Source organism: Vigna umbellata, chromosome 5 (assembly GCF_029865625.1).
Source record: "Vigna umbellata cultivar VRB3 chromosome 5, Vumbellata_1.0, whole genome shotgun sequence".
Lineage (NCBI taxonomy): Eukaryota > Viridiplantae > Streptophyta > Magnoliopsida > Fabales > Fabaceae > Vigna > Vigna umbellata.
The window spans coordinates 34,930,374-34,943,255 of record NC_142169.1 but is presented as its reverse complement, the minus strand read 5'-3'; the positions used below and the strand labels follow the sequence as shown (position 1 = coordinate 34,943,255).

At 31.0% G+C, this 12,882-nt stretch overlaps 2 protein-coding genes across 2 annotated transcripts; both read right to left on the bottom strand.

Moving 5' to 3' along the window:
- Positions 1-1,572: 1,572 nt before the first annotated feature.
- LOC124823314 (uncharacterized) lies at positions 1,573-3,390 on the bottom strand. Its single transcript, XM_047295504.2, has 4 exons — positions 3,028-3,390; positions 2,527-2,652; positions 2,249-2,419; positions 1,573-1,848 (listed from the first exon to the last, which is right to left on the bottom strand). The coding sequence occupies exons 1-4, from the start codon at positions 3,103-3,105 to the stop codon at positions 1,753-1,755; spliced, it is 471 nt and encodes a 156-aa protein (XP_047151460.1). The 5' UTR covers positions 3,106-3,390; the 3' UTR covers positions 1,573-1,752.
- Positions 3,391-9,063: 5,673 nt separating this feature from the next.
- On the bottom strand, positions 9,064-11,549 carry LOC124823323 (Transmembrane amino acid transporter family protein). Its single transcript, XM_047295513.2, has 5 exons — positions 11,091-11,549; positions 10,410-10,562; positions 10,102-10,305; positions 9,556-10,021; positions 9,064-9,454 (listed from the first exon to the last, which is right to left on the bottom strand). Exons 1-5 carry the CDS (start codon positions 11,449-11,451, stop codon positions 9,328-9,330), a joined length of 1,311 nt encoding a protein of 436 aa, XP_047151469.1. The 5' UTR covers positions 11,452-11,549; the 3' UTR covers positions 9,064-9,327.
- Between the last annotated feature and the right edge of the window lie 1,333 nt (positions 11,550-12,882).

Genomic DNA, 12,882 nt, shown 5'->3' with positions numbered 1-12,882 from the left:
TCTTGTGATTTTTATAACCTTTGATGTTTCCTTTGTAAAGCAATTGTTAAATAAAAGATGAGAAAAGCTTAGAAAATGATTTTCACTGATGAACCCTTACAAATTGGATGTCAGATTTGAAGGACAAGACACAATCAATCTACGAATGGAGGACATGGATTTTGTCAGGAGCTTTGTTGCTGGATTTAGCATTTAGTGAAGAATTCCCACTCATATAACAGTCAGTACTGCCAGCAACTGCACAAAAATGCTGCATTGACATGATCGTTCTACCCTGTAACATTGCATGTGATAAGGTCCTACCCTTTATTTTATCATAAATTTATTATCTCAATATAATAAGTTTCAACCTAATGCCACCCCATACATTAGTTTGATTTGTCAAGTAAGAATTTCGTTTACATATTTAATTGAAAAATAATATGATATAATGGTAGTTAATGATTCTAAGATAAAACATGATGTCAGATGACAGTCAATATATATAATGTTTTCTGTTTAGATTGATGGAACTATGTGATACTTATTCAGTCAAATTTTATGTTGATAAATCAACTTTAAAGCACATAAAATTTTGAGGGTAAAATCTTCCATAGTTTCAAAAAATGCTTGTCAGATAATATCTTTAACATTCTTCTTCGAACACTTTTTTTATTAGGTTAAATTAATTTACTGGAACCTACTGATTAAGATGAGAAGATAATTATTAAATAGGAAATTCGATGTATAAAAATTAATAATTTTTATTCCATTTTAATCAATAATAAAGAGAATGTTTGAAAAAGATTCTTTTCAAAAGAGAATATTGCCAAGAACTATCAAATTGACTGCACTTGTACCCTAGTTTCTAATATTTTTTCTCCTTTAAAAGGCAAGCACATCTTTTTTTCTTTGTCATGGGTGGTATGAATTAACATTTGATAGCAAACTTAATAATTCAAATTAACATTTGATAGCACTATTTCTTTTATTTAACTATAAAATACTATATAAGGCCATCAGATTCAACATTATACAAACTTTTAAATGGTTCTATTAACAGAAGGGTCAACAAGATGGATGTGATAAAAAATTTAAGACTTTTTACTATTTTCAAGCACTTGAAAGACTGAATAGAATTTTTTTATCAGCAAAAAATAGAAAATACAATGATATTTCGAAATTAAATTAATGATCTATTTTTTTTTCCTTTATGATTTTTTTTGCTGAGAAGATGTACCAGTACGTATTAAGATCATGTACTAAGTATAAGTCGTCGTTTATGCTTAAAGTATTGTTTGAAAAAGCATTATTTGCATGGTGCAAACTTGTGTCAATTGAGTGTGTGCTTCAAGGTCACTTCTTTCCAGTTTTGTAGTACTTCATTCGTTTTATCCCTCAAAAGTGGGGACAACATTTTCTTATTGTTTATGTACTGTGTCGTTTCACGTTTATTTGTGTAACTGGATCATATGTTCAACCGTACCACTCTTGACCCGAAAATTTTGTTTGTTACACAGAAAAACTCTTGTGCACGATTTCAAGTAAGAAACTCTTGAAGTTGTGAAACACTAACATACACTCACATAAACATGTAAAAATTTAGATATTTCAAAGAATCTTCTACAAATATGCATCATATATAGAAGCTCGATTGATTTCTCTTGACCAACAAAACTTCAAGTTAGGTCTAATGGAAGAACATGCTTAAAATAAACGAAGAAAATGCACACAGAAGATATAAATAACATAAATGTAAAAGCTGACATTTTATTACTTTTGGTCAGCATTTTGGCTCCAATTCTTTATTGCTTGTCCCATAGCCTGTTTCACAGCTCGTGCATCAATATTCTTACCTTCTTCTTCGTTCTGCACAAGCACAAGTCACAATATTATTTGTCATTATTATATGCAAGAAAACATAGAGAGAATGAGACAAATTCTGTTTGGAAGAAAACATTTTAGTAACTTCAAAATTATAACCTAACAAGCTTCTGCTTGTATTATTAACCAAGTAATTAAATAAATATAACATGGTTATAATGCAAACATTTTAATCACAGTAACGTGGTCCTTCATCTTTTTGAAGAAAAGGATGACAGAGAGACCAACAGGTAGAAGAGGCAATCTTATATGTATAAAGACAAGGCATGTGACCTACAAAAATATGGAGTAACAAGAGGAAAAGGGAGACACTGAATGATATATAATGAACTTGGCCTTGAAAACATCTATGGTATAAATTTATGCTTACAAAATATTGTCTTACTTTTCCTCCAACAGCATGAAATCGAAAAGTGTCTGTACAAGTAGCCCTAGCTTCAAGCACATTCAGACTCATCTCTTCAAATGACTCCAATATGGAAACAAACAGACCAGGACAACTCTTTGCTGAAAAAACATTAATAACAAAGCCCTTCTCCGTGGTTTCTACTGTAACCTGTTTATGTTCATCCAGAAAATGCAATTCCAATCAGTTCTTTTTACAGATTAAGAAGAAGAACTGTCCAAATGAACACATACATATATGTGAAAGCTGTTAAATACCATAGGCAAAGTATTTTGGTCAGTTGAAGTTTGTGCATTGGCTAAGTCTTGATTCAGTTCTTCCACCTTTTGCTTTAATTCCTGGATATACTTTGACGCATCTATTATGATCGAGGTTTTGTTTAGCTGCCACCACCCAGCAAAAGAACAAGAACTATTAGGCAATTTATTACCATCTCAAAGAGCACCATGTAATTGATAACATAAATGCTTAAGGACTGTATAATATTACAACAATATATTTAACAATCTCCATTTGTAATAAGCTTGCGCCTCAATTTTCTACTGGAAATAATGACAATATACATGCAATACATAGAAAACAATCCAGATAGCAAGAACTGTTTAGAAGATTAGGCATATATAGAGCTGAGCAGAATCCATGGCATTAGAATAGAGAACGAATGGACTTGAACTGAAGGGAAGACAACAACGTTGAGTAAATTTTAACAGAGAAAATAAGATAAAATGAAAGATATAGATAACAATGCAAGGAATTACTGCATGAGAGTTAGTAAGAGAACGAAGAAGTTGCAGCTTCTCATGCAGTGCTGCTCTCTTTTGCTCTTTAGAAACCATTTGGTGCTCCCTTTTTCCTCTATAAAGTGATTGTTTTGCTTTGGTTTTCTCCTTTTTCTTACGCTTTGTTTTGGTATGCAATGAACTATATGCTGATAGAGCTCTACATAGGGTCTTTTAAAAGAGAGGGTGGGCTCTCAAATCTATGTGACGTTCTGCTAGATTATTCTCACCGAACTTCCAGAAATACCCTTTTGCTAAGAATTGATTTATTTACGTAATGATTTTAGAGGTGAATATAGATATATTTTGAATTTGAGGAGATATGTGTAAGATGAATGTGTAGATGTGATTGAGTTGTGAGTGGAGAAGGGGAGAAGAGGAGAAAGATGGCATCGAAAGAAGTGAAGGAGAAGGAACAAAATGAGAGGGTGGATGCTACGTTATGAATTTGGAATGCATCCAAACACTTCTCACGGGGAAGTTTAAAGGGTTCTCCTCCTGTGCGATCTCTCTTCAATCACCAGCAATCAAACTTTGTCTCTTTTTCATTCTCTCTCCACACGAGCCATCCTACCTTTCTTTTCATACAACACATTCTTTTGTTTTCCTTTCCTTCATGACAGTGAAGTTTAGATCATACTATTCATTTCCAGATCAGTTCGATCAATTTTACCCAAATAAATATAATCAGTATGTTTTCGTTCTATCTAAATTAAAATATACCACTTCTTTTTGCCCTTTTTTCTTGGTTTCCATCCTATGTTATTCACTTACAATAAATGTCACATGTCACGTACATAGACTTTGGTCCTGTATCATATCATCGTTTGATAAATCGTTAATCATTGGTCAAACTTATTCTTGGATGACCCTTTTAGACCGTGCAACTAGGAGATAAGACTAAACAGTTAGTTTCCAAGAAACCTAACGTTTAGCTACTTTAGATAAATTGTGATTAATAGTAATTAGGTCATTGCTAATTAAAGATCTATTCCGAAATCTATAAATAGGTAAGAAAGTAATGATTACATTTATTACACATTTAATATCTGAATTATCAAACTTGAACAGACTTTGGTATGGAACATCTTTTGGGGTGTGCTTTCCGCACTTTGGTATGAAACAATATAGGACGAAGGACTACTAAGAATTAGAAAAAAAGAAAAGTAGTGGGATCATTTGGACTATCACATTAAAATTGGATGTTGACCTTAATCCTACACTTCATATAGCCTCTTCACATGATTCAGATGGGTTAGGGTTAGAAAAAATCATAAAATCAATAAGTTCTCGATTGAAAAAGTTCATTGCGCCAAAATATCCACAAAAGTCATATGGGTGAGAATTAGCTCATGAGTTTTTTTTAGAAAACAAAATATTCATTTTAAAAATAAAAAAAATCAATTAAATCTTAACCTATAATAAATATAAATACTTTTAATTTGTCAAATAACTATATACATGTATTTTAATCAAAGATTTTGAAATCTTTGTTGAATAAACATATTCAATTTTTTGTGACTAATTAAACATACTTTTAAAATATATAAAATAATCATTTAATTTTCTTGTGTGAAAAACTTATTTAAATATGAATAAAAATTTAATAAGATATCTCAATTTGAAATTTTAAAATAATGAATTTATGAATTTTTTTATTATATGTTATTTTTTTTAATGTATGACTTAAATTTATATTTTTCTATCCATTTTTTTTAATAATATATATGTATAATAAATATATATTTAGTAATAATAAATAAATTTTAATGTGAATTTTATTAGAATTAATATAATATTATCACATTTAATAAATACATTATAGTAATAGATTATAGTCAATAACTATATTAAATTATATATTATATATTTTATATGATAACATAATAATAAATATAATATAAAAATATTAGTTTAAATATAATAAAATTATAATATATTAAGTTATTTAATAAAATACATAATTTTATACGTTTACATAAATAATATTATTTTTAAGAGTTAATTAAAGTATATAGTAAAATCAAACTCACTTTAACATTAACTTTAAAGACTATGACTTATTTTTAATCCCTAAGAGGATTTCCCTTAAAAGGAATTTTTTAAAGATTGACGAATGGTAACCAATAAATCACTTATCGAGATTTTTTTAAAGATTAGTTAACCTAAAGATGACAATTCTAATTATAGGATATTATTTATATCTAGTGATTTTTTTGGATAATATTTTTAATAAAAGAAACATGAATTATACATTGAAGTGTTAAGAAAAAGGAGGTATAGATTAAAGTTTGCACAGGTGTTTTCCGTAATTAAAATATATTTTTTTACTCTTTTCACCTTATGGATAGGTAACTTTTGTTTTCATCCATTTAAAAGATAAAAAATGTTGGAATTTTGAGAAATATATAGTCATTTCTCCTTCCTCGAATAGAGTGCTGGCTAAAATTACTAACTCGTCTCAAGTCCCTCTTGTTGGGCCTAACAATAGGCCATTTAATTTAGAATCCCATTTGGATAACACATTTAGTTCGGATTCTGTAATGCAGTTTTTTTTCATATGAGCAGGTAGATTTGTCTATAAATTACATAAAAAAAAATAATAAAAGGTAGAGGGGTGTTGCTCCCTCCACCCCCACACATCTCTTCCTCCACCTCCCCTTTACTATTTTGCCCCTTCCTCCACCTTTCATTTACTATTTTGCCCCTCAGTAAAATTTTATTTTTAAAATTGTTGCTTTTTAATTTTATTCATTTATAACATATTTCACTGATAACCTACGTAGTTTCTTGTATGAGTAAAATATTTTTCTACAAAGCTTGGTGATCGTGAAAAGAATTATCAAACAATCTTCTTCTTGTTCTCGGTGCAGTACGTGGTGCAGTGCGTTTATGGTGTAGTGTCCTTGTCGTGGTTCCTCTCCAGGTACGTAGTCATAATCCTTCCAATAATCCTAAACCCTAAATCCTTCCCATACTTCCAATAATCCTTTTAATATCCAAGCCTATAATCCTTGCATGAGCCGCAAAACGTAGTAAAATAAAAACGAAACGTAAAAGGAACACTGCCTATGGACGGATGACATCCTCCAACGGATGTCAACATCCAGGCAAAACGGATGTCGACATCCGTTTAAGGCAAAACGGATGTCGACATCCGTTTAAGGCAAAACGGATGTCGACATCCGTTTTGCCTTCAACGGATGTTGACATCCGTTGAAGGATGTCATCCATCCAGAGGCAGTGTTCCTTTTACGTTTCGTTTTTATTTTATTTGTTTATTTTATTTACAGTAATTTATATTTAAATTTATAATTTTAAATGTTATATATGGTTAGTTTTTAAACGTAATAATTTTGTTAAAATATGAATTTGTTAAAATATGAATTTGTTAAAATATGAATTTGTTATAGGTGGAGAAGAAGCTTAACGGAAGAGAGAAAGGTAAACGAAAATGGAAGAGAGGAAGAGGTGCAGAGGGAAGTAAATCAGAAGTTTTAAATAAATTAAAATATTAAAATAATAAAAATAAAAAATTTTAACTTTTGAGGATATAATTGTCATTTTAGAAGGATATAATTGGCATTTTAGAAAATTAGGGAGGTGGAGGAAGAGACGTGTGGGGGTGGAGGGAGTAACACCCAAGGTAGAGTCATCATAATTCTTGACGGTTTCATTTTTGGGTTTTACTCCCTACACCACCCCACTTTACTTCCTGCACCACCACATTTTTTTAAAATGCCAAAACTATCCTTTATATTTTAAAATATCCCACACCCCACCCCTTTTCTTCAACGGATGTCAACATCCGTTGAAGAAAAAATTCTTCCACGGACATGCTACATCCGTTAACGGATGTGACGACATCCGTTGCCTTTTTTTGTTTTTTAGTTTTTAGTTTTTTTATTTTTTTTGTTTTAAATTAATATATAAATATTATTTAATTATTTTAAGATTATTACTTAATTATTTATAAATTAATTTTATTTTATTTAATAAAATAATTATTATTAATTTTAATTTATGTATTATTATTTAAATAATAATTAAAAAATTTATTATAAATATATTAAAATGGATGTGCCACATCCGTTAACGGATGTGGCGACATCCGTTACTTTTTTGTTTTCTAGTTTAGTTTTTTTATTTTTTTTGTTTTAAATTAATATATAAATATAATTTAATTATTTTAAAATTATTACTTAATTATTTATAAATTAATTTTATTTTATTTAATAAAATAATTATTATTACTTTTAATTTATGTATTATTATTTAAATAATAATTAAAAAATTTGTTATAAATATATTAAAACGGACGTCGCCACATCCGTTAACGGATGTGGCGACATCCGTTTCCTTTTTTTGTTTTTTAATTTTTAGTTTTTTAATTTTTTATATTTTAAATTAATATATAAATATTATTTAATTTTTTAAAAATTATTATTTAATTATTTATAAATTAATTTTATTTTATTTAATAAAATAATAATTATTATTTTAATTTATATATTATTATTTAAATAATAAATTAAAAACTTTTTAAAAATCTATTAAACGGATGTGGTACATCCGTTAACGGATGTGGCCACATCCGTTGAAGTTTTTTTCTTTTAAATAAAAATAATAAACTAAAATATGAAATATGTAAATGGATGTTACGGATGTCAACATCCGTTGAAGGTGAAACGGATGTTGACATCCGTTTTATAGAGGGGCAAATAAGGTATGGGGAGGTGCAGGGAGCGGTTGGTGGTGGTGCAGGGAGCAACTCTCTTCATTTTTTGTTTTTTTATTTGTCTATTTACGTAATTTATGAGTAAATCTACGTCCCTTATGTAAAAAAAATCCCGTAATGTCCTATGATTTTGATGAAGAACAATTAGGGGTGTGCCCTAACAACTCAGTTCTCAAATGTAATCTTTTCCCTAATTATTGTCTTTGACTCTGTTCAAGATTAACCATTTATTTTAGGATCATCTTTCTATAAGAAACTAAAGCATTATATGTTTTGTGTTGATGTTTGTCTTCTAATTTGTAAGTACATGGCATCAACAATTTTCTTGTAAAGTCTTTATTTGCATTTGGAAGTTCTACCTTTGCAATGTTGTTGAAATACAACTTTGCAAGACAAAATTTGTTTTCTCATGAGGGTCCTTGTGTCACAAATTGTTTCTTATCGGTACTTTATCTTTTGTTCAAAAATATTGTTTATAATTATTATATATAAAATTAATTATTTTTAAATTCATTTTACATTCCAATTTTTTTTATTTATATTTAAGATGAGAAAGCCGCAATGACTTCCCCCATGCGTGACACATCTCTGAGGATAACACAATTGCTGGTCATATCTATCACACTACGAGCCATCAATAATTGCATATTTTTTCCACAACTTATTTTAAAACCACAAAACAAATGTGTCAGTGTGTCACATGTTCAAATTGGAGTCATTACGAATTTTCAACTTAACATATTTAGAAGTTTTCGTCACTAACTCTAATTTCTCCTAATGCAACAATTCCAACTCTGCTTACAATGCATGGCCTGTATTATTTTAAGAAAATTATCAGCTTTTGGACATCTTAAAGATATATAAAATTAAAAATCAAATCCCATTCTTCACACCGCACAAATCATTATCCTTTTCACATGCGGAAATGTTATAAACAATACACGGTTGTAGATAAAATAATTCAACACGCACCTAACTTTTGATTTTATAACATTTTTTTATTTAATCATAATTTATTTGCTCTGCATTTTCCATGTGTATATATTATGGCATATTATCCAAATATTTATTATTTTTATTTTGGATACGCGTTATTCTACAGCCTTCCCTCTCTGGTCTCTTGATGAGTATGACACGGCAGCGAGAGAGATGATAGTGAAAGGGCTTGTTACATCACTGAAAAAGTTTAACATTGTTCCAAATGTTGGTCACTGAGACATTCAGAACAGTTCCCCAACAAGAGATCATCGATCTTAGCATCCTTGCACGGCACAATCTGGTCGACCTTTGGATCCCATTTCTTTAATAATATAAGCTAATTTACAAAGCAATGCTGTTCCAAAATACATCATTATCATACAGGAATTCTATGACAAACAACAAAGCCATCAAAGATACAAAAGTAACCCAATCGCCACAGCAATCAAATGCCCCTACAATTGTCTTTCTCCCCAGCCACACCCACTCTCACCACTTAATTTTTTTTCTATAAAAATTAAAAAACAAAACAATATTAGGGGAGAAAATGAGAGAACCGGCTTTTATGACTTGCTACTAAAAGCATTATATATGTTGGTGGAAATGGCAAGCACACTTGTCACCACGGCCAGTGTAATCATTATCAGTGCAATAATTTTATCCCTTTTCGTTGCTATACCACATGCATCCCTGAAATTAGTAACAAAGAAAAATAAGACACTGGTTTACATATTTGTCCAGTGTAATTTTTAATTTGGATCAACTTAATCAGAAGTTAAATGATAGATTACCTTAAAACAATAGAGCCAGGGAAAATGAAGGCAAGGCACACTGCCGATGTTGATCCAAGAAATTGAAAGAAGTACCAAATATCTGGGATTGCTATAGCAGCGAGGTAGGAGAATACAAGCAGCACCACAGTGAGGATCATGAATCTTTTGTTGTCTGTGGCTAGCATAGGCTTATTGGGGAAGAGAACTTCATCTATGTTGGATCTCAATGAGAAGTTCAAGAGAGGAAACACCAGCATGATGTGGAGCGCATAGCTTACACGGATCAAAGTATTGAACAAGGAACCAACCACAGAATCATTACTCTGGTCAAAATTGATGAGAATGTCTGATTGTGTTGAATCCCCAAATAATAGGTACCCAAATAGGCCTACTGTAATGTAGATCACGGCACAAAGCAATAATGCTAATCGAACTGCTGTTGTCATTTGAGATGGCTTGGCAAACTCAAACCCAATTGGATGCACTGCAAGAAAGATCAATCATCAGCACAGAAATTTTCTAGGCATGCCCTTCAAAAATTAACATAGTAATCGGGTCCATTACCGTTAAAATGAAATGTGAAAGCTGTGACAACAACGGGAACTGCAGTAAATAGATCAAAGAATGAGGTTTGGTTGTCCAACCCAGGAAACAATCTAGGAGTCTGCGTTTTTCCTTGCACCAGTGCAAAAATAGCCAACCCACAACATATGCCAACAAATGCCACTGCAAGAAGAGTTGACACTGCAGAACTGTACTTCAAGGACTCTACCAGATCCAAAACACCAAAAGCAAAAACACACGTTACTCAACGAGCCTCTTCAATTCTAAATACAAGAAATCGTGCAAAGAATTAAATTGGTAACACTGACCTACACGTTTGTACAATACCAATGGAAACATGACGAAGACCAAAGTGAAGAGAAGAGCAAATTCCCTGGAATTCCACCAATGAATACCAAACCACTGTTGCAGAATACCCAAATGCACTTCACCTCCATCTTGCTTTCCAGACAGCACATCCCCTGTTGTTCAAGAAAGGCAATAATCACAATTCAGCTATCATTTTCTTTTTACTATATTCTCATTCTATGTCTCTCTTTGTTTTCCTCCCACAGTCACTTTCTTTTTCCTTTCTGCATCTTTCTTCTATCCATTACATCGACCGAAAACTAAGGTGTACATTCCCCAAATTGATATCCAAGTTCACTCATTTATCCATCAGACTTTTCGAATACAAAATTTTTAAATTAAATTTATTAAAATAAAATGCGAGTAGCTGATCTGTATTAATGTGAAAATTACGAGTACTTGAAGAAAATCTAGATCTTAAGTTCGATTGTTTGAAAACAATTAAAGCCCAGACATTAATGAAAATAACTGGTTAGTTTAATATATATATAGATAAGTTTACCAAAGACAATGCATGTGACCGAAAACCCGGCAACATTCATATTAGGCACAACTAACCAAAATCTAAAAAAATCTACACATTTCCACCTTTTCTTTCATAATTTCAAAGGGAATAAAAACAAAGGGAAAGGTTCTGCTACCGATGATGATCAGGTAAAGAATTAAGCCCCCGATGTTGGTGATGATGACGCAAGCTTGCGCGACCAACGCTCCCGGCGACCCGAACGCTTCCCTCATGACGCCGGCGTACGTCGTCGTTTCGCCGGAGTGCGTGAAGCGCATGAGGAACTCGACAGAGAGTTCCGCGAGCACGGCCACGACAATAATCATAGCGATAGCGGGAACCACACCAAGAACCTTTATGATCGCCGGAATTGACATGATCCCGGCGCCGACTATGCTCGTCGCCACGTTGAACACCGCACCGGGGACGGAGGCCGGCTGCACTGCTCCGTTGGACTCGCCCAATAGTGGGACGCTGACTCCCACGGTCGGAGACATGGCGGTGAAGAAACTGTCGGATTGGATAATGAACAGCCGGAGGTTGGGTTGTGGCTTTGAATGATTATGTTTTGTCACAAAGATCACACTTCCCCTTTCCTTTTATAAAGGCCGTGCATCATCATCATTCATGTTGATTTTGCTCCCATAATTTATTATTGAGAAGTCAAAAAAGCAATATCTAATGGTCAATTAATTAAATAGACCAAATTACAACTTACAATCTTGAAGAAGGAATAGAATAATGATAATAAAGTTCCACAATCAATGCATGCAAAAGAGAAAGTTAAATCATATATTACAAAAAAAGAAAAGATAACTTTTAAGAATTTACGATCAAGATGGTGTTATTTTTTTATTTTAAATGTATAAACTACATATTGAAAGTGTTTTCATTACATGGATAACTTACATTTTAGAAATGATAAGTCTTCTAAAATTTATACTTAACTTTATTTACCAAAATTAGACTTGTAAAAATAGATAATCTGGTTTAATTCGGTTTGATTCACCACGTTATTTAGTGAACCAACTTGACTCAGTTCAATTATTAGTAAACTGAAAAAATTCGAATCCGACTCAATCCATTACATATTGGTTGGTTCATTGGCTCACTTAATTATAAGTTTCTTTTTAAATAAAAAAATTATGATTTTTTATTCAAATCTAAATAAATTTTACTCTCTAAAATGATGTTAAATTCTAAAAACAATTCAAAAAAATATAATACAATCCAAATCTAAAAACAAGAAAAAGACGAACAAATAAGTTTTTAATATTGATAATTTTTGTATACTTTTCCATTTGTAATATTAGAATCTTGAATAAATAAATCTATAATATTTTTCTCCCTTAAAACATTTTTTTATTTTCATCTATAATATAATAAGAAAATAATAATTAATAATATTAAAACATAAAATAATAAATAATTAAATTAGATGGATTGGTGAGTGCTCGAATTAAAAACTAATTCACACAAAAAAAATTATATTTTTTTCAAATCTAGTCCGATTCAAATCCCGAATTGGTTCACGGATTACAACCTCTTTTTTATATCAGTAACCAAAATAATATAAATGGCTATTAACTGAATTATCAAAATACACCATTTCATTATGGAACAAGTAAGTAGAGCTTAATTTCTCGTTGTATGCACTTCTATCTACAATATTTATTATTGTTCTGACAGAATTATTTTACTGTACACAGACTATATTATCTCATAAGGAAAATGATACTTGAACAACCATTTTTGACAACATTTAGACACACGCACACGTGTCAAAATCTGAGTGGTCCATTTTCATTTAATTTTTCCAACTGGACCACTCAGATTTTGACACGTGTGCGCGTGTCTAAATGTTGTCAAAAATGGTTGTTCAAGTGTCATTTTCCTATCTCATAATAATTATATTATTATCTGTAAAG